Raw genomic sequence first — 26651 nt, 5'->3', positions numbered from 1 at the left:
AATATGCAAGCAAAATTTTGCCAGAAGCATCTTGCTTCATTTGTATTTATTTTTACCTGTTGTGAAGAAACCCTGAATTGCTCCGTCGTAAGAACATCAGACTTTCATTCTGACTTCCATAACTTTTATGGACAGAATTTCGAGGCGCAGTCAAGGCGTTGAGGGGATCCGGTTTGGTGACTGCAGGATTAGGTCTCTGCTTTTTGCAGATGATGTGGTCCTGATGGCTTCATCTGGCCAGGATCTTCAGCTCTCACTGGGTCGGTTCACAGCAGAGTGTGAAGCGACTGGGATGAGAATCAGTACCTCCAAGTCAGAGTCCATGGTTCTCCCCCGGAAAAGGGTGGAGTGCCATCTCTGGGTTGGGGGGGGACCCTGCCCCAAGTGGAGCAGTTCAAGTACCTCGGAGTCTTGTTTACGAGTGAGGGAAGAGTGGATCGTGAGATCGACAGGCGGATCGTAATGCGGACGCTGTATCGATCCGTTGTGATGAAGAAGGAGCTGAGCCGGAAGGCAAAGCTCTCAATTTACCGGTCGATCTACGTTCCCATCCTCACCTATGGTCATGAGCTTTGGGCTGTGACCGAAAGGACAAGATCACAGGTACAAGCGGCCGAAATGAGTTTCCTCAGCCGGGTGGCGGGGCTCTCCCTTAGAGATAGGGTGAGAAGCTCTGCCATCCGGGGGGAGCTCAAAGTAAAGCCGCTTCTCCTCCACATGGAGAGGAGCCAGATGAGGTGGTTCGGGGCATCTGCTCAGGATTTAGGGCACGTCCACGGGGAAGACCCAGGACATGTTGGGAAGACTATGTCGCCCGGCTGGCCTGGGAACGCCTTGGGTCCCCTGGGAAGAGCTGGACAAAGTGCCTGGGGAGAGCAAAGTCTGGGCTTACCTGCTTAGGCTGCTGCCCCCACGACCTGACCTCGGATAAGCGGAAGAAGATGGATGGTTGGATGGGTAGATTAAGTAATGAAGTTAAAAATTGTACTGATATGATCCAGTTTAAGAGGTTGTTCAAATTAATGGTGCTTACAAAGTACAAAAAAGAGGAATTATGAGAAAAACTTCAACCTTATTGTAAATAAGATATTCTTCATCTCATTATGCTAATAATGACTGAATTAAATAATTACATATTACAAAACTGTTGTATTACTCATTCACGGATGTCATTTTACTGTAAAAAAGGTCAGTAAATGAATGTATATATTTGTAAACGCTCTGAAGTGGGAAAGGGGTACACTGTAAGAAATTTCACCGTTTAATAACAGTAACCTACTGGCAGCTAATGGTTCCAGTATAAAAATGTTTTTTTACAGCACACATACTGTGATTTATCACTACAGTATATTACTGTAAAAGGTATCATAGTACTGTGCTGTATCAAATATACGCTTCACAGCATAATACTGTCATCTGTTTAGCGGCATTACACTGTTATTTTAGTGTATCTACTGTAATATGCATGGCAGTTAATTACAGTAAAATAATTGTAAGCACTACAGACTGAGCTTTACAGTATAATGCCACAAGAAGTTAATGAGTTGAACTTTTAATTTTTCAAAATCAAAACCCCTGCAATCTGCTGGCATAAAAATGACTGGAGAAATGGCCTTGCAAGTTTATGCTTTTAATAACCAATTATTTTTAAGCGCATCAAACACATTCAATGTACATTTAGTGCATTCTTTTTTTTTTCAGTGAAGCATTTTAACATTTAGAACAATCTTAAGCAACTTTAGCACCAGAACAGTCCTTAGAACTAGATAATCAAAATGAAAATGTCCATTTAGATATCCTCCCACCAGGACACCCCCAAACATAGTGCCTCTGTTGTACCATCCGAGAGAGCACACACATTTTAAATTAACATTTTAACATTTAAAACAATGTTAAGCAACTCCTGCAATCGGAACAAACGATGGCATCAGAGAACGTGGTTCCTACATCCGGATAACAATCAAAACGATCAAAAATGAAAATGTCCATTTGGATATGATGTAAACATCCCCCACACACACACCTCCATACATAGTGGCTCTGCTTCACCGTCAGAGAGGGCACACACATTTTCAAATAACATTTTTAACATTTAGAACAAAACAAGTTGGGATCATGTGCAATAGAAAAATTTGTAAAACAAAACTGAACTGCACAATTGACTAAACTAACAGAACATGACATACCCAGTGTTCAGTGGTCGGGCAACATAAAGCCCCACCAAAGTCTGTGAGAATTTTTATAAGGGTGGCTACGTGAGGATTTACAGTTGCTGCCTTTTTCTGGACCAGCTTCCCGGTCTTCTTGGACACCATCTTTCCCTGGCTAGCCTTTGTTCCCCTCTCAGGTTTAATGCCAATGAATCGCCTAAAAAACAGAGAAAGCATATAAGATATCCTGTTGTGATTGAAGATTACTTGCAGTCGATACAGAACTCCCCTCACATTGCTAATTTATGAATATGCACTGCACAAATATTCATATCATCCATCCATCCATTTTCTACCGCTTATTCCCTTTCGGGGTCGCGGGGGGCGCTGGCGCCTATCTCAGCTACAATCGGGCGGAAGGCAGGGTACACCCTGGACAAGTCGCTTTGATATTCATATCAATTTTGGGATATATGTGAGCCTATACCATAACCACAGCTATAGATGAGTGAATGCTCTAAAACCCATTAAGACAAATTCAGAGAGGAAGGCAATGCTAAAACCTCCCAAATCCCTCTCTCTATTTATGTACTTCTCTCCGTCTATCTTTTGCCATCTTTTGATAGCATATTTATAATTCCTTCATTGGCAGACAAAACAACCATGTAATGACATTGTGTATCTGGCATATTACTGCACAGGAGCATGCAACATGGATACTTCTTTGACACGTTTACATATTTACCCCTGCCTAGGAGGTTATGTTTTTGTTGATGTTAGTGGATTTGCAAAATTTGGAAACAGCTCAAACGGATTTTGATCAAACGAATTTTGATCATATATTCGCACAAGGTGGATATCCAGATAAAGAACAGATTGTTAGATTTTGGTGGAGACCCATATCACTGTCTGGATCCAGTATTTTCTTTTTAAGGATTCTGTCAGAGACCCCACTGTTATAAGCTGTGATAGAGGCTAAGAGCCAGGAGTAGTCCCCAGCACACTAGAAAATAATTTCCTACCTAAGGTCATATCTGGACACACCAAAATATTGCTGCCAGTGACCCTATTGTGGTGGTCTGCACTCTTCACATGCTTTTCTAGTTTGTTATGTAGTGTTTTGGAAACTTACCTACTGTAATACAACTTAATCTGTTGTAATGCATGCCAAAAAAAAAAAAAAAAAAGGCAGGGTATCAAAAGAGGGAGGACAGAGAAAGATTCAATCTCTTCACCCTGCTTTATGTCCATTTCAAAGCACAACCCGCCTCATTTTGGTAACCATGTTGGTCGACTGGATTGTTCAGACCGGTTGGAACAAGTTGCACAAAGATGAGGTAGCTGTGGTTTGAGATGTTGATATGTTTGACAGACTTAGGTCTGGTGGCCAAAAATAATTACTCTAGATCAAAAAACATTTAATGTGGTAATAATTCATTCACTCTGAATCCAGCATCACACTTTGGATGAACATGCCATCTTCAACTTGCTATCAAAAGAAACATTTGTAATAAGAGGGTCCACAAAGGAACTGAAGAGTCATTGATTTAAGGCACAAATTGGGGAAATGACAAGTGAAATTCCTGAACAGAGGTGAGAAAAGGGGCAAAATATCCTAACAGTATTTAACAGTATCAAGAGGATTTACCTTTGAACAAATTCCAATGTCCGAGCACCTTCCTCTTGGTATTCCAAGTTGAACACATAGTAGGTGGCAAGAAGGGCAGCAAGCCCTTAGATGAAGCTAGGTTGGACGCCTTCGCAGATGACATCACCTTCCATGCTGATCATCTAACGTTTTATTGTGACTTTGTCACCAGCAACTGGAACAGTCAAGAAATGCAGTTTATGTTCCTAAACAGTATCCAATATGGGTAGCATTTTAAAGGTATTTTGAATGGCCACCTTACACCCAAAAATATATCGCTTTCTCTTTACTCTGTTTACATCTAGTCTCCCAAGGCAGTGTTTCTCATCCTTTTTTCAGTGATGTACCCTCTGTGGACATTTTTTTAATTCAAGTACCCCCTAATCAGAGCAAAGCATTTTTGGTTGAAAAACAGAGATAAAGAAGTAAAATATAGCACTTTGTCATCAGTTTCTGATTTATTAAATTGTATAACAGTGCAAAATATTGCTCATTTGTAGTAGTCTTTCTCGAACTGTTTGGAAAACAAAGATACAAACAAAAAAACAAAAAATTGTTCAAAAATAAACAAGTGATTCAAGTATAAAAAAATTCTACACATAGAAATAATCATCAACTTAAAGTGCCCTCTTTGGGGATTGTAATAGAGATCCATCTGGATTCATGAACTTAATTCTAAACATTTCTTCACAAAAAAAGTAATCTTTAAGATCAATATTTATGGAACATGTCCACAAAAAATCTAGCTGTCAACACTGTATATTGCATTGTTGCATTTCTTTTCTCAGTTTATGAACTTACATTCATATTTTGTTGAAGTATTATTCAATAAATACTGCGATGAGGTGGCGACTTGTCCAGGGTGTACCCGCCTTCCGCCCGATTGTAGCTGAGCTAGGCACCAGCACCCCCCGAAACCCCAAAGGGAATAAGCGGTAGAAAATGAATGGATGGATTATTCAATAAATATATTCATAAAGGATTTCTGAATTGTTGCTATTTTTTAAATATTTAAAGAAAAATCTCACATACCCTTTGCAACAATGCAAATTCAGTGTTGACAGCTACATTTTTTGTGGACATGTTCCATAAATATTGATGTTAAAGATTTTTTTTTTGTGAAGAAATGTTTAGTATGAAGTTGATGAATCCAGATGGATCTCTATTACAATCCCCAAAGAGGGCACTTTAAGTTGATGATTACTTCTATGTGTAGAAATCTTTATTTATAATTGAATCACTTGTTTATTTTTCATCAAGTTTTTAGTTTTTTCTATATCTTTTTTTTCCAAATAGTTCAAGAGAGACCACTACAAATGAGCAATATTTTGCACTGTTATACAATTTAATGAATTGGAAACTGATGACATATTGCTGTATTTTACTTCTTTATCTCTTTTTTTCAACCAAAAATGCTTTGCTCTGATTAGGGGATACTTGAATTAAAAACAAATTCACAGGGGTACATCACTGAAAAAAGGTTAAGAACCACTGTCCTAAAGTGTAATAAATGATAAATGGGTTGTACTTGTATAGCGCTTTTCTACCTTCAAGGTACTCAAAGCGCTTTGACACTACTTCCACATTTACCCATTCACACACTGATGGAGGGAGCTGCCATGCAAGGCGCCAACCAGCACCCATCAGGAGCAAGGGTGAAGTGTCTTGCTCAGGACACAACGGACGTGACGAAGTTGATACTAGGTGGAATTTGAACCAGGGACCCTCGGGTTGCGCACGGCCACTCTTCCACTGCGCCACGCCGTCCCGTGTAGTGTAGTGCTGCAAATCATTACTTTCCAATGTTCGAAATGACAAAAACAACAATGATACAAATACATCTGCAGGAGAGCATAGTATACATATATTTAGGACAAACAGACTTATGTTCTGCGCTCCATGAGACACTTACCTAGCAGTATCAGTCGTGGACTGGTCGGGAGGGTCAGTGTCCGCTCCACATCGCCTGCAGTGGCAGACATCTGTAGAAAAAATAGGTCACCATGATGACTTGTGACAAAATATAACATGGCAGTTTGGAGCATCATTCAATTAAAATACAAGAATACATAGTGCTAAACTTACATCTGCCAGGAGTATCAGTGCACCTCTTCTGTCATCAAAATAGGCAATCAACAGCTGGATGATATGAAGAGTCAACTCCCCATCTTCATCCACAGGAAGGGTAGACTGAGCATTATGGTTCATAGCTTTTTTTCCCAAATACAGCCATACTCATTCAGGGAAAGCACACTTAAACGATGCATTGGGCATAAAACTATGACGTTGCATGTGTCTAACATACGCAAACACATTGCTGCAAGTCGTAGCGCATATGTTGCAAGTTAATATCTTTTTTTTTATAATCACGCTGACAAAAATGACGAAAACTTAGCTAGCTAGCACTCGGTGGTACATGTGATGCTGACTGTGACGCTATGTAATTTCGTACTTTATAAATATATGTATATAAAGCAATTCTAACAGAAAATGACACATAAAGGTGCAAGTGACTTTGATTGCACGGGAATTACCTTGTTATCAAAAAGAGACCAGTAGGATGGATGTAGCTCCGGCGGCCATGTGATCATGTAGATGGAGGTGGATCGTCCAACATCAGTACTTGGCAACTTCAGACTAGTTAAGATGTGCGGAATGATACTTGAATATCAATAAAAGGAGTGCCAGATCTTAATGCTCTAAAATTGATTTTCAAATCAAAATGTTGATACTTTGATAGTACATGTTTTGAGGTAAAAATATCAACAGCAACACAATGGGAAGTACTATTGAAATCTTGTATAAATGACACGGTTTACTTGGAACTACTTTTTCTTCCGCCTGGGTACGCGTTATGCGTGAAAGCAGCAGACAGTGCGAAAAGAAGCTCGGTCTGACAATTGTGGGCGGAGCCAAGAAACAAGTCTGAAAAATACTGTATTATACTGTAGGTTGTGCAGTAGCTTACTGTTAGTCGATATTTTTTGTAAAATGCAACAAAAAAAACAGTACTTAACTGCATTTAAGAAGAACAGTATATAACTGTGATTTTTTTTTGTATTTTTACAATAATTTTTTACAGTGTAGGAATAAAAAAGCTTTGCTTCTTCCTACTCCTTTTTGGACATGATGTAATATGAAATTGTCTGATGTATTATGTTGTAAGTATGTTCATGTTTGAAATAAACTAAAGAAAGAAATAAAAGAAAGAAAGTATTGATTGATTGAGCTCATAATGCAATTTTACCAAGAGATAAAGTAATAGCACAAAGCACACATCAGTCAAATTAAATGATGCATCAAGGCCAATACTGTAACGACATAAAATAGATATTTTTGATTTTGCCAGAGTACCTGGTTGGTTTCACATCTTGTTCAAGTACTTACCAGAGGGAACAAGATACCTCTTTTTTCAAAAATCATCATCAAACAGCTTGAAGAAAGGGTAAAGTGCCATGACCAGGTTCGAACAAGCGTTGCTGAGGCCACAACAAAGAGTACTAACCACTACACAATTACAGCGGTTAACTATTCATAAAAATAAAAATATTAAAAAATGCATGTTCCAGTAAGTAGATATTTATTTTAAATGCAAAAAAAAGAATAACTCCCAAAGAAATGACACTGAATTTTGTTTCAGTTCAACTAACGAAAATAAACGAGCTAGCCAGGAGTTGAACCTAGAATCTTCTGATCCGTAGTCAGATGCGTTATCCATTGCGCCACTAGCCCTATGTGAAAAGCAGTTCTACTGTAGTACAGTTTGTATATTGTAAACATTTTACGTCAAAGGAACACACAATTTATATTAGGCTTACTTCCAAAACAGGGCTTTACTGACTGCTTATGTTGGACTTTAAAATCTAGTGACCTTCTATTTGTTGCAGCCTGGGCCTTTACCAGCTCTACCTGTTGCAGCTAACCTCCACTAAAAATTGAAGCAAAATACTTCTGGCAAAATTCTGGGGATCATCCAAGTTAAATCCAGCTCAGAGTTGGCAACTTCGGGAGAGGAGCTTCTTATCTGGTCAAAACCTTCTTTGTTGATGAAAACCTTTGTTGATGCCGATGTAAAACTGGTCTAACTGTCAAAAATGAGCTTTGGGTTCAAGCAATTGGCGAGCTTCAGCTTTGACAGTTCGCAGTTTGTCATTGAACATGCTGACTAATTCACTTTCACCTGAGATTGACAATATGGCTGTTATCTCGGATGTTGGCAAATCAGCATTGAAAAGGGCCTGGGTTGCTCAGTTGGCAGACTTTTAATCTGAGGGTCCAGGGTTTCAAGTCCCTGTTCAGGCGGGTGATGTTAACCTCCTTACACTTTTTAAAATACAGTCCTTTGCCCCCAGGTAGCAGTCCTTGTAATCTGTATCAAGTTTAAATAGTTTTCAACAGTGATTGTTTTTTCTCTATTTCATTTGAAAAACTGAAACCAAAAACATCCCTCACATCCACTTTAGCTCAGGTGGGAGAGCGTTAATGCAATTATCTGAAGGATTAAAAGCAATACTTTAAACACACATTGTTAGATACTGTATCTGTATGAAAAAGTTGTGGTTAATCTTTTGCTGTGTGTTGGATGCACCTTCCCGCCAAACTGAGCTCAGCTTTATTACTTCAGTTTCAAGTTATATCGTCCAAGACAAACCCCTAAGGCAAATAATTTGTGTTTGAAACAGCCCGATGTAAGGGTCAGTTAAAGACCAAACATTGGCTTAAGGAACGATACACTGTTAAACCACGTAACAGTTGTTCAAATTTAAAATGGAGAAAAGGTGTGTAACAACTGATACTAGGAGTCCACCAGCAAGGCTGGTAGGTCAGGGAGACCATTTCAGTATTGTAAGAGCCACATAAATTTTATTAGTAACAAGAACTGGTTTAGAAGCACACAGAATTGTGCTGAAACCCAGGGTCGAACCAGGAACCTTCAGAGCTTTATTCTGACGCTCTCCCAACTGAGCTATTTCAGCTATAGAAATAACACTTGCATTTACATATTCAAATGTAACCAAGGTCTTCCCTATTGGTTACATTTGATGGGTGGAATGAGGCCTTTCCAAGGGGGTCTCAAAGGCTAGTATTGGTCCGCATAACAGGTACTTGAATCCCGGAAGCTCAAAAAGAATGTCTTACGCTCCATGACTGAGCATTTCAGGCTCTCTAAAAAATGGACCAAATTGCTTCTGATTAATGTTTTACTATCGAGAATGTTATGATTATTGCAAAAATTTGCCAGATTTTTCAGAAATTGTGAAATGTTCTTAGGAGGCTAATAACTAAGTCTTCAAGTGTAGATGAATAATAATAATGGATTAGATTTACTTCGCGCTTTTCTATTGTTAGATACTCAAAGCGCTCACAGAGAAGTGGGACTTAACATTCATTCACACCTGGTGGTGGCAAGCTACATCTGTAGCCACAGCTGCCCTGGGGTAGACTGACAGAAGCGTGGCTGCCAGTTTGCGCCTACGGCCCCTCCTACCACCACCAATCATTCATTCATCAGTGTGAGCGGCACCGGGGGCAAGGGTGAAGTGTCCTGCCCAAGGACACAATGGCAGCGATTCAGATGTCAATAGGTGGGAAGCGAACCTGCAACCCTCAGGTTTCTGGCACTGCCGCTCTACCCACTACGCCATGCCACCCCTAACTATGCTTTGAACTATGAACCATGCTTAAAAAAAGGCAGTTTAAACGGTAAAGTGCCATGAACCAGAGTTGAACCGGGGTTGCTGCGACCACAACACAGAGTACTAACCACTATAACATCACAGCTGTACCTACTCATTTTGATTGATAATGTGTTTGCTCTCCTGATGGCTAATGTTGCACGATCCGCTCAAGCCACATTCTGTTTGAACGACATCATGTAAGAGAATCTCAATCAGTGTGCTAATGCTTAATGTTCTGGGGAAATGTTTAGGTTTTACTCCATTGTGGTGTAAAGAACAACTGTTAAGATGTAAAATAGTCACATTTATATTGTTTTGGTCACCTTTTTCCTCACCCACTTTATTCTGATTGAATGCCTTGAGTATAAGAACAGATACAACTACCAGTTATACATTCGCAATAATAAAGAGAAAAAACAACACATGTTTCAGTTTGTAGATTAAAAAAAAGAAGCAAAATAAACTCCCCCCAAAATTGCACTGAATGTTGTTTCAGTTCAGTTAACAAACAACAGCACGCTGGCCAGGAGTTGAACCTTGAATTTTGCAGGCCGTAGTGAGACCCATTATCCATTGCATCAGAAGAAAGAAGAAACATCTTACTTTAGGACAGGTTGTATATCGTAAATATCTTACGCCAAAACAACACACAGTTTACATCCTCAGAATGTAAGACATTATTTTGATTCTTATTTGAACGACATCACACAAAGATTTAATGTGCGAATGAGTGAGAATGAGGGAGGGACAGTTTTTGGGCTGGTGCACTAATTGTATGTGTATCTTGTGTTGTTTATGTTGATTACTTTTTTTTTTTTTAAAGGGTAACTGATGATCATTCGAGCCGGATTTGATCCAGCGACCTAAGGATTTCAGCATGAGCAACTACAATCCTCTGCTCTACCAGCTGAGTTATCGAAGGTTAGTATCACCTGATACTAAGTCTGATTTTTAAATCACTTTATTATCAATCAACCAATCAAACAATCAAAGTGTACTTATAGCCCTAAATCACAAGTGTCTCAAAGGGCTGCACAAGCCACGACGACATCCTCGGCTCAGATCCCACATCAGGGCAAGAAAAAACTCAACCCAGTGGGATGACAATGAGAAACCTTGGAGGGGACCGCAGATGTAATTTAAAAATATACCAAAATGAGACCAAGTCATTGAAGAATGTTTTACTACCATGAATGTTAGGAATATTGCATACAATTAAACTTAATTTAACCTGCCTGAAACCCTTTAAAACCATCTTGTTTGAATACCCTCTTGTGTACCTTGTTCAGCCATTTTGCTGTTAATTGGACTTTAACAAAAGTAGCTGACTATTTGTCTCAACGGACCATTAAACTTGTGTCCCCAAGGCATTTGGCTCGAACATGTGGGGAGCATCCAAGTTAAATCCAGCTCAGAGTTGGCAACTTTGGGAGAGTGGCTTCTTTTTTGGTCAAAACCTTCTTACTTGATGACGATGTAAAAGTGGCTTGATTGTCAATAATGAGCTTTGTGTTCAAGCAATTGGTGCTTGGAGCTTTGACAGTTCCCAGCTTGTCACTGAACATCCAAACTAATTCATGTTCATCGGAGTTTGCCAATATGACTGTTCTCTTAGATGTTGGGATAATCATGGTGCCTATCTCAGCTACAATTCGGCAGAAGGTGGCGTACACCCTGGACAAGTCGCCACCTCATCGCAGAAGCCAAGGAGTTAATTTAAAAAAAAAAAAAGCCCCGGATTGAAAACTTAAAATAATTTTTAAGATGTTTTGCAATTGGATACAACACTTGTTCGTTCTGTGATAGGGAAACTAAATAAACAGTTTATTTTGTGAATGAAATGAATGAATGAAATCACTGTGAGATAATGTAAAATATCGGCTTTTGCCTGACATTCCAAACTTTGATTGATATTGATGTTGTAAAAAATGTCTAAAACACAATAAGGGATCTTTCTGTGTGGAGTTTACATGTTTTCCCCGTGACTGCGTGGGTTCCCTCCGGGTACTCCGGCTTACTCCCACCTCCAAAGACATGCACCCGGGGATAGGTTGATTGGCAACACTAAATTGGCCCTAGTGTGTGAATGTGAGTGTTGTCTGTCTATCTGTGTTGGCCCTGCGATGAGGTGGCGACTTGTCCAGGGTGTACACCGCCTTCCGCCCGATTGTAGCTGAGATAGGCACCAGTGCCCCCTGCGACCTTAAAGGGAATAAGCGGTAGTAAATGGATGGATGGATGGATTTTTTTTAACCCACAAATGTATGTTTGTAAAAACAAAACCATCCTTCCACAAACAATTTAGACATTATAAGTTAAAGTATAAAACAATATCAACACAATCATCATAATACAAAAGACAGTAATAAAGATAATTAATAAAATGGATTACAGATACCCAACAAATGATTCATAAAGTCACACATTTTAAAATTGTATAAAAGACAACTGTTCAAATGATGTATAAAGTAAATAATAATATGCTCCCTGAAGTGGTTCAGAAGATGTTTCAAATGTGATCCAGTACATATGTATATCATATAAAGGTGCTTATCTATGGGATTATTAACACTTACAAATACAAATATGTAATACTTTCATATTTCAAACTATCTAATCTATAAATGTAGAAGCATATTAAACAGGTTGTTACACAAACAACAATGTCACACATGTTATATGTGCTGATGTTAGAAAGTCAAAATTAAAGTCTTGACAGTTTGTTTCAAATCCTGCAGTTTCATTTGCTGCTGCTGTTCTCACCAGCACACTTGTGTTTCTTACACTGGTACTTAGAAGAGAATCTTTCACCACACACACTGCAACTCAACACTTTCTCTCCTGGGTGTCTTTTCAGGTGTGCTACAAGGTTTGATTGGTCACAAAAGCTTCTGTTGCAGATTCAAAAGGACTGTGATTTTTCACCAGTGTGTGTTCTCATGTGTGTTTTCAAATGTTGACTTTGTGTAAAACCTTTACTACATATTGAACAGATAAAAGGTTTTTCTCTGGTGTGAATTCTCATGTGCACTTTCAAATTGTTACTTTGAACAAAACCTTTACCACAGATTGAACAGATAGAAGATTTTTCTCCAGTGTGTGTTCTTCTGTGTTTTACCAAGCATGAACTTTGTGCAAAACCTTTACCACAGATTGAGCAAGAAAAAGGTTTTTCACCAGTGTGTCTTCTCATGTGTACCTTCAAAGTGGGACTTTCTACAAAACCTTTACCACAGAGTGAACAGATAAAAGGTTTTTCTCCAGTGTGTGTTCTCATGTGTACTTTCAGATAACTATGGTATTTAAATGTTTTGTCACAGAGAGAACATGTGAAGTGAGTGTTGTCAGTGTGACATGTTTTATCATCTTTAGAGTCTTCATCATCAGTGTCAGGAGAGTGTGACGTTGTGTCCTCACTATCTGATAGTGGAGCTAAGAGCTTGTCTGCTTGTGATCCTCCACAGTGGTCTTCATCAGCTTTTGTTGTCATGTGTTGTGTTGAGCTGCTGAGTGGAGGCTCCGCCCCTCCCCTCTCCTCACTTTCACCTTTGACCTCACCATATTCACTCTTCACAGGGACACCAGTCACTGGGAACTCCTCCAAACATTTAGGCTGACTGATGCGGTGTTCCTCCTCTTCCTCTTTAATGTGCGGCAGCTCTTGGTCCGCCTCTTCCTCTTTAAAGTAGGGGGTCAGAGGGTCCTCATCTTCCTTTTTAATGTGAGGGGTCAGTGGGTCCCCCTCTTCCTTTTTAATGTGAGGGGTTAGTGGGTCCTCCTCTTCATTTTTTATGTGTAAGTTCAGTGAGTCCTCCGCTTGCCTTTTAATGTGAAGGGTCAGTTTAACACTATGGGTCTGCGGCGTCTTGTCTTCCTCGTTAATGTGGGGGGGCTGTGGCTCCTCTCCTCCCTCTTTGATGTGTTGGTAATGTGGTACCTCTTCTTCCTCGTGTATGTGGGGGGATAGTGGTTCCTCCTCCTGCTCATGAGAAAGATGTTCTTCTTCGACATCTACAGGGCAGGAGAAAACAAACATTCTTGAGAAAAGTCCAGCTTTGCTCAGTCACATGAGACATTGTCCTGCACCCACATATGATCTCACGATCTCATCAGTTTCCCCCTCACAGCAGTCAGGGTACTTCCAGCTGACCCATGCAGAGCACCTTCAGGGGAATGCCTTCCCAGGCCAACGTCCAATCCACCTTATTCATTAAAAACATCCTAAAAGTCATTCTTGCAATCCTTAATGGTAGACGCCATACGTAAAAGTGTGCTGTTCTTCCTCTGAATAAGTCATACACACACACGAAATAATGTACCACATGCCAGCCTCCACGCAGTAGTACTAGTGATGAGCTCTCCCTGCTGATGGACAATAATTAATGTGATATTTAGATAGATATGTTTTTATTGTCCTGGTCATGTTTTAAGACAGCTTAGTTTTGGGCCATTAGTGGGCCTTGGAGCATGGAATGTAACTAGCAACAATAACACCCTCCTTATCTCAACTAGCCGAGGCAAGGAGGAGGGGGGGAGGAGAAGTAGGGGGGCCGGTGAGAGTGAGAAAAGAGGCGAAACTTCGGTAGTAAAATTAGATCAATTTGGGCAATGCGATTTAACTGTTGTATCTAGATTGATCTCCCAAGGCTTTGGATTAAAATATTCAAAATGAGCATCCTTTGCCTCTGATTGATTTAAAACCAGCTTATGTGTCATCAAAAGAACTTGGGGGGGGGGTGACCGGCGGAAGAACTGGTTCAAACGCAACAATCTTTAGAGACATGTCTGCTCTAAAAATAGCATGAGCATAGTCAACATCCATCCATCCATCCATTTCCTACGGCTTGTACCATTCGGGGTCACGCGTGATGGACAAAAAAGATGACATCTGTTTTGCTTTCATTTAGATAGTGTCGCCACAGCTAAACTGGGGATAAGTAATGAGATTACTCACTACTCCTTCAAAAGATAGCTTGTTTACCTTATTAATTATAGTAATATTGAATTAATTTAGTGTGTTTCTAGACACTCAAATTGCGTTACAGTGAGAACTGAGAAGACAGCATTCATGCAGTCCGCGGATTCAATGTGGTAAGCTACATTTCATTATTATTATAATATTAACTAGAAGAAGCAATTCCTGGCGGAATTGTGTGTGAATGCTCCAATGCTGAAGTTGAACTGAAATGCTGACAGAATGTAGTATGAATGTAAGAATAGTTTGAATGTTGGAATGGTTTGAATGTTAAAGAGTTTGAATTGCGGGAAAAACAGGATTTTTTTAATTTCTTAAACCAACATGCTTTTTTGTCCTGGCTCAGAGGAATGTTTTGACAGTGGAACGGTTGAAATGGGTTGAACAATGTGAAAGGAGTCATCGCACTAAAGAAGGTTGGAAATAAGGTTAGAAAAAAACGGGAATTCCTGGAAATTTGTTGAATGTGGAAAAATAGTTGTTTGAATTTCCAGAATGAATTAAATGCGTTGAATGGTTTGAAACATGTGGGGATTGTAGAAATTTGAAAAATGGATAATTAATTTTGAATGGGGAAAATGTCCCTAAAACTGGGAATTCCAGAAAATCCGGGAATTTCTTTTAATAAGTGTTGAAAGGGAGCACACAAGTCCTGAACACACTCAATATTTTGAAGTTGGAACGGTTTGAATCAGATGAAAAATGTGGGAGTTGTGGAACTTTCATTTTATTCCTTTCAATAGGAATTTCACGGAAATTTTGGAGAATTTCGGGGAAAACAGGAATTTTTTTGAAGATGCTAAAACATTTGAATGTTCTGAATGAGTTGAAATGGTTTGTGATAGAATTGTTCAAATCGGTTGAGAAATGTTGAAGTCGTAACATTCTTAATTGAGAAATGGTTTTATGGAATTCCTTGAATTTCGGGAAAACCAAGAATTTTTCCAATTCAACAAACACATTTGTTTTCTGTCCTGATTAAGAGGAATTATTTGACTGTGGAACAGTTGAAGTGGGTTGAAAAATGTTGTACTTTCAATTTCCAGAATTAGTGGAATATGTTGAAAGTTGAATGTTTGAATCGGTTGAAAAATGTGGAAATGATGGCATTTTGATGAATGGCTAATTAATTTTGAATGGGGAAAAATGTCATGGGAAACGTGGAATTCTGGGAATTTTTTGGAATTTGTCAAGGAAAGCCCATGATTACCGAATAGGCTGAACAGTTTGAAGTTGGAAAGGTGTGAATCGGATGAAAAATGTTGGAGTTGTGGAACTTTGAAAAATTTACCATTATTTTCAATGAGAATTTCATGAAAATTTATAAAATAGTATTCTAGAATTCCAGAGAAAAAAACAACTTTGTTTTTTGACTTCATTAAGAGGAATGATTTGCAGGTGGAACGGTTGAAGTGGGTTGAAAAATATGGTCGACAAAAAAAGAGTGAAAAAAGGGTTTGAAAAAACGGGAATTTTGGGTATTCTTCGAAATTTTTTGAACTTGGAAAAATGATAGTTTGAATGTCCAGGTTTAGTGAAATATGTTGAAGATGGAATGATTTGACTCACTTGAAAAAAGTGGAAATGGTGGAAGCTTGAAAAATAGCCAATTCATTTTGAATGGGAAAAATGACTAAGCACTTATTTATTCTTGTTTCAAGCTACTTTAGCGGATAGCTTAGCTCTTAGCTTGCCCCTCCTTTGTTTGTAGCATGTTTAGCCATGTTCTTTCTACAGTCCTTCAGTGATAATAATACCTGTACGAAATGTAATGTATTTGCTTCAATGGAGGATGGTTGAACGTGTGATGTAAGAAGACACAGTTAGCTGTCGTGACAACTAATTCCTCTGCTCGGCCAACTGAAAATCAAAAATACAAATCAGCAGTTAAAAACTGGACGTTTGGGGTCTTTGTGATTGGAAAAAATGTATTTTCCCAATTTTGCGATACAAGAGGACCTGGCAATAATGTCCCATACTAAATCAGAGTTTTAAGATTTGATGGACATGAAGGCCTAGTAGTACAAAGTTTAGTTTCTACACAGTTTGGTGAATATATGTACTGTATGTAAGTAAAAATGCCTGCGATGAGGTGGCGACTTGCCCAGGATGTACACCACTTCCTGCCTGAATGCAGGTGAGATAGGCTCCAGCGACCCCCGGATAGAAAATGGATGGATGGATGGAAGAACAATTAATCTGTTGACTGTTGTCTTATGTAACTTTTGTTAAACTAAAATATTATTTGTTATACCTTTGTACAAGTTTAAAACGATCGCAACGCTAATTTTTGTAGCCTATCAATGTGGTCGTCCATTGTATGTTAGCATTAGGCTAGTGGCGCAAAAGCCAACTTTTTTCCTATATGGTTGTATTGGTTTTTTTTTAGGTTTACACCAAACTGTATTGTTGATTGAACTAAGGCTGAAACGACGCATCGACATAGTCAACGTCATCGATGACGTAAATACGTCGATGCCGTTTTTGTGCGTCGACACGTTGCATATTTACATCACACTACCGTCATGGCGGAGCGCAAAGCAGACGATGCGAGCGGTGCGAGCGAGGGGAAAAAAGCACGCCAAAAGTCGTCAAAAGTGTGGGGGTATGTCAATAAACGGCCTACTAATGTTGTTGTATGCACACTGTGTCGAGAGGAGATGGCCTATCATAGCAGCACAACGGCTATGAGCGAACATTTGAAAAGAAAACACCCGACAGCATTCTTGCCATCACCATCAACTACTCAATCGTCCGCGTGAGTATACGTTGTCATCATTACACAAAAACATGAATGAGTCATTTGTATCTGCGTTGTAAATTCATAAACTAAATCACTGTTTCGCACCGAGAGGCGCGTTTGGCGTGCCTGTTCAGTGTTTACAAAGACGCGCTCCCCTTTAAAGGGGAACTGTGGAGACGGAGCCGAGGAGCCGACAGCAGGGTCGGACAAATGCCGGTCCTACTCGAGATGGCGGCCAGGAGGCGGGGCGTGCGGCGGAGAGAAGAGGCGGGACGCACTCAGAGCGACCCGCCAGCCAGCCAAGTCAGGTGCGTACACCACACACCTGCGCTCAATCTGCTCATCTGTTGCTGCAGCACAAAAGAGGGGAAGGAGGAATGATCGGGGTAGGCGAGGGAACCACGGCAACCAGACAACGAGCATGACGATCGAGGACAAGAGCCAGATGATGAACCCCCGCAGCGGACGCAAACGCCAGACGCCGAAAGGCGTGCAGCGATGGCAAGCAGGAAATGCCCGCGCACTGAAAAGTGACGCGACCGAGTGGCCAGAAGAAGACAGAAGGTTTATTGAGATAATAAATCCAAGTCAAACCTGCTATGATGCGTCTTGTGTCCAGTGTCACGGCAACCCACACGGTGACGGCCGCAGGAAGTCCGCCACAGGAACATTATCACCAGATCTATGTAAGCGTCAATATATACCTTGATGTTGCAGAAAAAAGACCATATATTTTTTCAACCGATTTCCAAACTCTAAAAGGGTGAATTTGGCGATTGAAACGCATTTCAATTGTTCGCTGTCGGAGCAATGACCTTTCACCCGTGACGTCACAACGGGAAGCAAGCCGCCATTTTCTCAAACACATTACACACACAAAGTCAAATCAGATCTGTTATTTTCCGTTTTTTCGACTGTTTTCCGTACCTTGGAGACATTGTGCCTCGTCGGTGTGTTGTCGGAGGTTGTAACAACACCATTTGACTTACGTGGAGTGTGCTAATCAGACATATTTGCTCACGGCATGACTGGAAGCTAATCGATGCTAACATGCTATTTAGGCTAGCTGTATGTACATATTGCATCATTATGGCTCATTTGTAGCTATATTTGCATCCAGCCTTTCCCTGCACCCACATTTAATGCCAAACAAATACATACCAATCGACAGATTCAAGTTGCACCAGTGGTCAAAAGATGCAATCGTTGGTTAGGTGATCGCCAAATTCGTCCTCGTTGCCGCTGTCTGTCGTGATATGGCTCAATAGCTTCAGTTTCTTTTTCAATTTTATTTTCGCTATCTGCCTCTACACTCCAACCATCCGTTTCAGTACATGCGTAATCTGTTGAATCGCTTAATCCGCTGAAATCCAAATCTGAATTAGAGCTAATGTCGCTATACTTTTCTGTTTTATCCGCCATTTTTGTTTGTATTGGCTTCACACAGTGACGTCACAGGAAAATGGACGGGTGGATATACCGATGGTGAAAATCAGGCACTTTAAAGCCGTTTTTCGGGATATTGCGTGAGTGGTAAAATTTTGAAAAAAAAACTTCGAATAATAAAATAAGCCACTGGGAACTGATTTTTATTGGTTTTAACCCTTTTGAAATTGTGATATTGTTCCTCTTTAACGCTAACGTTAATTAGTTGTGCAAATACCTTTTACAACATTAACAGTTACATATACTATGTACAAACGAACAATTAACTTTTACTTTAATCATACTATCATTGTTGTGTCATTAAACCAATTTAACAAGATCATGTGTGTAGTTACTAGACACAGTTCTTGGCTCAGATTCATATGAACTCAGCAGCAATGAGGAAGACAACAATGACAGTACTGATGCTGAAAAGGTCAGAAACGAGTTAGTGTCTTATTTTGGAGAATCCCCCATTTCCAAGGATGAAAACCCATTAAAATGGTGGAAAGAACATCAGGCAAGGTTTCCAAATCTGGCAATGCTGGCTCGGTCTTACCTCTCAGTTCCAACCACATCGACCCCTTCTGTGCGCCTATTTTCAGCTGCTGGGAATATTGTAAATAAGAAAAGAAGCAGCCTCACCCCAGAGCATGTAGACACGCTAACCTTTCTTCAATACAACTTTTAGTCACTCACTGAAATGAGTAGAATTGGTTATTGTGTACTGTGTTGGACTGGATGTTTATGTTGCAAATTTTAAAAGCAATACTTAATGTTTACAGTGCTCCAGAATATTTAGATTTGCACTTTTTTGTGTTGGATGTTTATCTTTATTTTTGCACATTTTAAAGCAAAATAAGCAATACTTTTACTTTTGTTGAAATGTTTACACTGGTGTTACAGAATATTTCGTTTTGCACTTTTTTGTAAATGGTAAATGGGTTATACTTTTATAGCGCTTTTCTACCTTCAAGGTACTCAAAGCGCTTTGACATTATTTCCACATTCACCCATTCACACACACATTCACACACTGATGGCGGGAGCTGCCGTGCAAGGCCCTAACCACGAACCATCAGGAGCAAGGGTGAAGTGTCTTGCCCAAGGACACAACAGACGTGAGGAGGTTGGTAGAAGGTGGGGATTGAACCAGGAACCCTCCGGTTGCTGGCACAGCCACTCTCCCAACTGCGCCACACCGTTGTATTGGATGTTTATTTTATTTTTGCACATTTTAAAGCACAATAATCAATACTTTTACTTTTGAAATGCTCATACTATTGCAGAATAATAATTAATCTATAGATTAATCGAAAAAAATTATCTATAGATTAATCGATAGAAAAATAATCGTTAGCTGCAGCCTTAGTGGCAATAAACACCGATAAAGTTGAGGAATGCTCATCAAACACTTATTTGGAACATCCCACAGGTGTGCAGGCTAATTGCGAACAGGTGGGTGCCATGATTGGGTATAAAAACAGCTTCCCAAAAAATGCTTAGTCTTTCACAAGAAAGGATGGGGCGAGGCACACCCCTTTGTCCACAACTGCGTGAGCAAATAGTCAAACAGTTTAAGAACAACGTTTCTCAAAGTGCAATTGCAAGAAATTTAGGGATTTCAACATCTACGGTCCATAATATCATCAAAAGATTCAGAGAATCTGGAGAAATCACTCCACGTAAGTGGCATGGCCGGAAACCAACATTGAATGACCATGACCTTCGATCCCTCAGACGGCACTGTATCAAAAACCGACATCAATCTCTAAAGGATTTTACCACATGGTCTCAGGAACACTTCAGAAAACCACTGTCACTAAATGCAGTTCGTTGCTACATCTGTAAGTGCAAGTTAAAGCTCTACTATGCAAAGCGAAAGTCATTTATCAACAACACAACCCCACTTCTCTGGGCACGAGATCATCTTAGATGGACTGATGGAAAGTGGAAAAGTGTTCTGTGGTCTGACGAGTCTACATTTCAAATAGTTTTTGGAAATATTCAACATCGTGTCATCCGGACCAAAGGGAAGCGAACCATCCAGACTGTTATCGACGCAAAGTTCAAAAGCCAGCATATGTGATGGTAGGTGGTGCATTAGTGCCCAGGGCATGGGTAACTTACACATCTGTGAAGGCACCATTAATGCTGAAAGGTACATAGAGCTTTTGGAACAACATATGCTGCCAGCTAAGCGCTGTCTTTTTCATGGACGCCCCTGCTTATTTCAGCAAGACAATGCCAAACCACATTCAGCACGTGTTACAACATTGTGGCTTCGTAAAGAAAGAGTGTGGGTACTTTACTGGCCCGTCTGCAGGCCAGACCTGTCTCCCATCGAAAATGTGTGGTGCATTATGAAGCGTAAAATACGACTGTTGAACGACTGAAGCTCCACATAAAACAAGAACGGGAAAGAATTCCACTTTCAAAACTTCAACAATTAGTTTCCTCAGTTCCCAAACGTTTATTGAGTGTTGTTAAAAGAAAAGGTGATGTAACACAGTGGTGAACATGCCCTTTCCCAACTACTTTGGCACGTGTTGCAGCCATGAAATTCTAAGTTAATTATTATTTGCAAAAAAAAAATAAAGTTTGAGCTTGAACATCAAATATCTTGTCTTTGTAGTGCATTCAATTGAATATGGCTTGAAAATTATTTGCAAATCATTGGATTCCGTTTATATTTACATCCAACACAATTTCCCAACTCAAATGGAAATGGGGTTTGTAATTGTTTCGACAAAATAATACAATTAAAATGACACAATATGTTACTGCACATGTCAGCTGCCAAATTAGGAGCTTTTGTAACCCACTTTGAAATTCTTCTTTTATCAATCATATACAAAATAATATATCGTGACTTATATTGTTATTAGGATATAGATTTTAGGTCATATCGCCCATACCAAACATTGGTTCGCAGAGTCATTTTGTTTGCCCCACCAAATATATTTATTTTTTATATTTTTCAAATGTGTGTGTACGTTTAAAATGTTCTACATCTCGTGGAAGTGTTATGTCATGGGGTTGGTGTGCTTTCAACTAAGGGTGTGACAATACGGTCAGCTCACCAAAGGATACTGGATATTGGCCTTAGGAGAACAAGACAATATTTTGGTGATTAACATGATTCTTACACAAACAGTGTTTGTACTTCATGTGCATATGAATGTACTTTCCGTTGTGTCCTTAGTTTTACTGCAACTTGCCATGAAGAAAGATGCGGGAGCTGAAAGCTCTATGGAGATGGCCGGGTGTATGGAGAACCAGAATGATTGAAGACTCCGATGGAAGCTTGTCTTAGGATGACTGAGAGTAATTAATATTGGATAATATCCATACACAACCTCAATTGTTTTTCATCTTTAATTTGAAGGACTGTTTACTTATCTGACAAATTCAAAGGAAACTGCACTTTTTTAAAATGTCACCTTCCATCCATCCATTTTCTACCGCTTATTCCCTTTTTGGGGTCGCTGGCGCCTATCTCAGCTACAATCGGGCGGAAGGCAGGGCACACCCTGGACAAGTCGCTACCTCATCGCCTATCATTTTCAATTCTTACGTAAAATATATGTTTTTAATTGTTATGAATTCTAATTAGTAAATAAACGTGAGCAAAAATCAGCTAACATTGGAGTCAATGGGAGCTCCTCTATTAGACCCACTAAGTCCTCCAAATAACCATCCAAAAACTGCCAACAATACTCCATTTACATTTTGTGACCTGAATAATAACCAAGTATTAGTGATAGTGTTATTATAAGCGCTGACGTTAAGGACCTACTTTTAGCGGCGCATTGATCACAGAAGTAACTAGCTTATGCTGCTATATTGACATACTGAGCTGCTTTCTCGCCTCTAAGATGGTGAAAACTAATTATAGATTATAAATCATGCTTCTCACTAATGTAATACAAGGTTGTGGACATAAACCAGAGAACTTGGTCAACTTTGAGATCCAACCTGGTGATGGCAAGAAAGACACAAAAAATATGCTCTTTTTTAACCCTTTGCGAGGATGAATTCTTCATTTAAACGGGAAGATATGACCATCCCATCAGTCGGCATCCCAGTGAGACCATTGTATGCTTAAAATGAGCAAGATATGTAAATATGACATGTTATTAAGAATGTTACTACATTACATATATACTTAGTGTGTATTTAAAATGTTGATGAAGGTTTTAGGATGCTATTTAGAGCACTTTATAGGCAGAATAGAGCGGCTACTAATGACTCAATGTTTAAATAACTTTTGCTAAGTTTTATTTTCTATTGAGTGGCGTTGTGGTTAGAGTGTCTGCCCTGAGACTGGAAATTCGTGAGTTCAAGTCCTGACCGAGTGATACCAAAGACCATAAAAATGAGACCCATTGTCTCTTTGCTTGGCACTCAACATCAAGGGTTGGGGGTTAAATCACCAAATGATTCCTGTGCGCGGCCTCCGCTGCCCTCACCTCCCAGGGGGTGAACTTGGGGATGGGTCAAATGCAGAGGATAATTTCACCACACCTAGTGTGTGACTACTGCTGGGACCTTAACTTGAACTTACATAGGGACTCTGAATGATTCAAAAAAGTGCAGTTCCCCTTGAAATTAGAAAATAGAACAACAAGATATCATGTGAAGTGAATTATATTTATATAGCGCTTTTCTCATAGTGTGTCAAAACGCTTTACATAGTAAAATCCAATTCCTAAGTTACATTTGAAAAAATGTGGGTGGCACTGGGAGCAGGTGGGTAAAGTGTCTCGCCCAAGGACACAAGGGCAGTGACTAGGATGGGAAAAGCTTGGATCGAACCTGGAACCCTCAAGTTGCACGGCCACTCTACCAACCGAGCTATACCGCCCGAGGTAAGAAGAACATAATATATCAATAATAAGATGCCTCAAAGTAAATGTGATGAATTCATCTTAATACTGTCATTTTTTGGGCTTTCCCTTTTAAAGGGCAAAGTTCTCACAGAGTCTTTTGTCCTAATGACTGTCTGGTTAAAGTGAGGAGACTATAATTTAGGAAAACTATTTATTTACAAATGGATTAGAATAAGATGCTCATTTTTACATGTAGCTAAAGTTGGGATATAATTAAGATAATGAAGGATGAAGTGATTAAGAAATGTTTAATATAGATTAGAACAGGCCGTGCAACTAATCATGTCCAAAAAAGTGTAGTTCCTCTTTAAATTAGAAAACAGGAAAACAGATATAATGTAACGAGAAGAGAATATACTGACAATAATAAAATGCCTCCCAGCCGATTATACAAATGTGATGAATTCATCGCCCTGCGATGAGGTGGCGACTTGTCCAGGGTGTACTCCGCCTTCCGCCCGATTGTAGCTGAGATAGGCGCCAGCGCCCCCCGCGACCCCAGTAGGGAATAAGCGGTAGAAATGGATGGATGGATGGATGAATTCATCTTAATACTGTCCACAGTGAATATGTTTCCTTTTTAATGGGAAAATTCCTCCCAGGGTCTTTTGTCCGAATGACTGTCTTGATAAAGTGAGGAGACTATAATTTAGTAAAACAATTTATTTTTACAAAAGGACTTGTTCACGAGTGGGGGAAGAGTGGATCGTGAGATCGACAGGCGGATCGGTGCGGCGTCTTCAGTAATGCGGACGTTGTACCGATCCGTTGTGGTGAAGAAGGAGCTGAGCCGGAAGGCAAAGCTCTCAATTTACCGGTCGATCTACATTCCCATCCTCACCTATGGTCATGAGCTTTGGGTCATGACCGAAAGGATAAGATCACGGGTACAAGCGGTCGAAATGAGTTCCCTCCGCCATGTGGCGGGGCTCTCCCTTAGAGATGGGGTGAGAAGCTCTGCCATCCGGGAGGGACTCAAAGTAAAGCCGCTGCTCCTTCACATCGAGAGGAGCCAGATGAGGTGGTTCGGGTATCTGGTCAGGATGCCACCCGAACGCCTCCCTAGGGAGGTGTTTAGGGCACGTCCAACCGGTAGGAGGCCACGGGGAAGACCCAGGACACGTTGGGAAGACTATGTCTCCCGGCTGGCCTGGGAACGCCTCGGGATCCCCCGGGAAGAGCTAGACGAAGTGGCTGGGGAGAGGGAAGTCTGGGTTTCCCTGCTTAGGCTGTTGCCCCCGCGACCCGACCTCGGATAAGCGGAAGATGATGGATGGATGGATGGAAAAGGACTAGAATAAGTCACACATTTTTACAGGTAGCTAAATTCAACAGGACACCTGCATCATCTTCTCAACAACACCCACATTCTTACATACAATATATTTAAGAATGGCGGTATTAAATAAATATAAAGTTAGTAAAGATGTGAGAGTAAGAAGTTAACAAACCTGTTTTGTGTAACACAACTTGATGTTTCTTGAAAACAGCGTCCAGTAGTTGATGTTGTCGCTCCTTGTCTTTTGTTGGACAAAGTTCCTCCTCATAATTTGCTTTCGTTCTTTCGCACATTTTCACACAATCACAACACTTTACACTCACATTTGATCTCTACTTAGCGACGTGTTGATCACTTCCGCCTCTCTTTGTTAACAGCTAACAAGCTAAGCTAACTAGCAAGCAAACTAGCTCGAGATGCATCAAAGTGCGCTCAAACTAATATAACCGGATGCAAACAGTTATTAAAGATGTATACTCTATTTAATAGAGTCTAATAAAGGACATATATGTGTACATGGAGGCACAGATTAAGAACACTGAACTTTGACGACTGCAAAAACGTCTCCAGACGCCATCTTGCTTTATCCTCGCCATGTTTGGTTCACGCGCAGTGTTGTCAGATCTCGCGAGAGAAACAAGTACCCAGCTCTTTTCCAGGTCTCGCCAGAGGAGTAAGTACAACCAGCTCCCCATCCCCGGTAAAACTATTTTACAAGGGCGTAGAATTGGGTAGGGACGCTAGGGACACGTCCCTACCAATATCCAGCCGCTACTGTGTAGTCACTATCAATACAAGCGCTGCCCGTAATGTTTAGTCAATGATTATGGCACAGAAAGGGTTAAATGTCGGTTTCTGCTAGAAGTCCCGCCTCTAACCTAAATATCACTCCCTGATTGGTTGCCACTTTCAGGCTAAGTTACGTGTGATTGGCTGTCCCCGCTGTCACTCCTCACTGTGGAAAAAACAGTCCCACCTATCCAGACGTGAGCTCCAAATTAGCACTGCATCTCGTCTTTTCCTCCGCTTTTTTTCAGGTGAAAGTCAATGCTCAGTCCCCTCTACCATTGTTAACCCTCCCAGGAGGTGAAAGTTAACCTTAAACATGTGAATTCAACTACTTTAGTCCGTTTTTTAACATCGTAAAAACATCAGCTGTCTTTTACGACGGACTGCAACGGTCCGTTGTCATGGATACATGACAACAACTTCCATCATACCAGTCATATCTGCCTGAGGCAGAGTGAAAGCCTACGCTGTGATAAGACTTTAGAATAGTAGCCGTACTCAATATTTAAACCACGGTTAACAGCCAATCAGATCGCCGGATTTCACCTTTCCGTTTTATTTTTTTTAGTTTCATGTAACATATTTACAGTACAAAAGCAACTACAGAAAGAAGTGGATGAAGGGAAAAATTGTGAGTGATTCAAACACAAGTTGGGGAAAAGATTATAACAGTTCATTTATGTTTATTTACAATGTTATATTGCATGAATGTATTTCTGATGTTGTTGATGGACAGTAGGCTATGTTAATTGACAGTATGATGCACAGTTGGACTACAGCCCTACACTAAAGAGTAAAGATGAGAACTCTTCCAAGTTGTCTCCTTTGCTTTCATTTTAGTTGCTTTACCCTATAACATCTGCATGACGTGAAATTATGATTGCTAATGTAAAAAAAAAAAAAAAGTAAACTTTCAGAATGCTGCCTTGGAGCACTTTTGTGTCCCCACCAATCTCAAAATCAAACCTACTCCCTTGCTATTTTAATATATACTATCTATACGGCGTGGCACAGTGAGGGAGTGGCCGTGCGCAACCCGAAGGTCCCTGGTTCAAATCCCACCTAGTACCAA

General features: G+C 40.1%; 2 protein-coding genes and 2 non-coding genes across 5 annotated transcripts in view; 1 reads left to right on the top strand and 3 right to left on the bottom strand.

Moving 5' to 3' along the window:
• The window catches only part of LOC133545415 (gastrula zinc finger protein XlCGF52.1-like), a 229945-nt gene that overhangs the window by 99812 nt on the left and 103482 nt on the right, over nucleotides 1–26651 (top strand). The gene's annotated exons all lie outside the window — the stretch shown is intronic.
• LOC133545465 (zinc finger protein 180-like) lies at nucleotides 1662–25585 on the bottom strand. Of its 2 annotated transcripts, XR_009804845.1 has the most exons (7): nucleotides 24963–25585; nucleotides 13567–13678; nucleotides 6333–13487; nucleotides 5884–5966; nucleotides 5711–5780; nucleotides 3799–3973; nucleotides 1662–2367 (listed from the first exon to the last, which is right to left on the bottom strand). XR_009804845.1 is itself a non-coding variant. In XM_061891092.1 (2 exons), the coding sequence occupies exons 1-2, from the start codon at nucleotides 25081–25083 to the stop codon at nucleotides 12379–12381; spliced, it is 1230 nt and encodes a 409-aa protein (XP_061747076.1). In that variant the 5' UTR covers nucleotides 25084–25576; the 3' UTR covers nucleotides 10240–12378. The 2 variants fall into 2 exon arrangements, 1 of the variants encoding a protein (XP_061747076.1); XM_061891092.1 differs by lacking the exons at nucleotides 1662–2367; nucleotides 3799–3973; nucleotides 5711–5780; nucleotides 5884–5966; nucleotides 13567–13678 and having other exon boundaries at nucleotides 10240–13487; nucleotides 24963–25576.
• Nucleotides 7458–7530, bottom strand: trnar-acg (transfer RNA arginine (anticodon ACG)). Its single transcript has one exon. It is a non-coding gene; the product is annotated as a tRNA-Arg (tRNA).
• Nucleotides 8702–8774, bottom strand: trnaf-aaa (transfer RNA phenylalanine (anticodon AAA)). The gene has a single exon. It is a non-coding gene; the product is annotated as a tRNA-Phe (tRNA).

This window comes from Nerophis ophidion, linkage group LG28, assembly GCF_033978795.1.
Source record: "Nerophis ophidion isolate RoL-2023_Sa linkage group LG28, RoL_Noph_v1.0, whole genome shotgun sequence".
In the NCBI taxonomy this organism is placed as follows: Eukaryota; Metazoa; Chordata; class Actinopteri; order Syngnathiformes; family Syngnathidae; genus Nerophis; species Nerophis ophidion.
The sequence above is the reverse complement of the archived record's forward strand: the minus strand, read 5'-3'. Positions and strand labels throughout refer to the sequence as shown.

Excerpts from the sequence above, each read along its gene's own strand:
- LOC133545465 (XM_061891092.1), bottom strand. The coding sequence starts at position 25,083 with ATGTGCGAAAGAACGAAAGCAAATTATGAGGAGGAACTTTGTCCAACA. Across the intron at positions 13,488-24,962 it reads AGTTGTGTTACACAAAACAG|ATGTCGAAGAAGAACATCTT; the intron begins GTTTGTTAACTT and ends CCTGCCCTGTAG.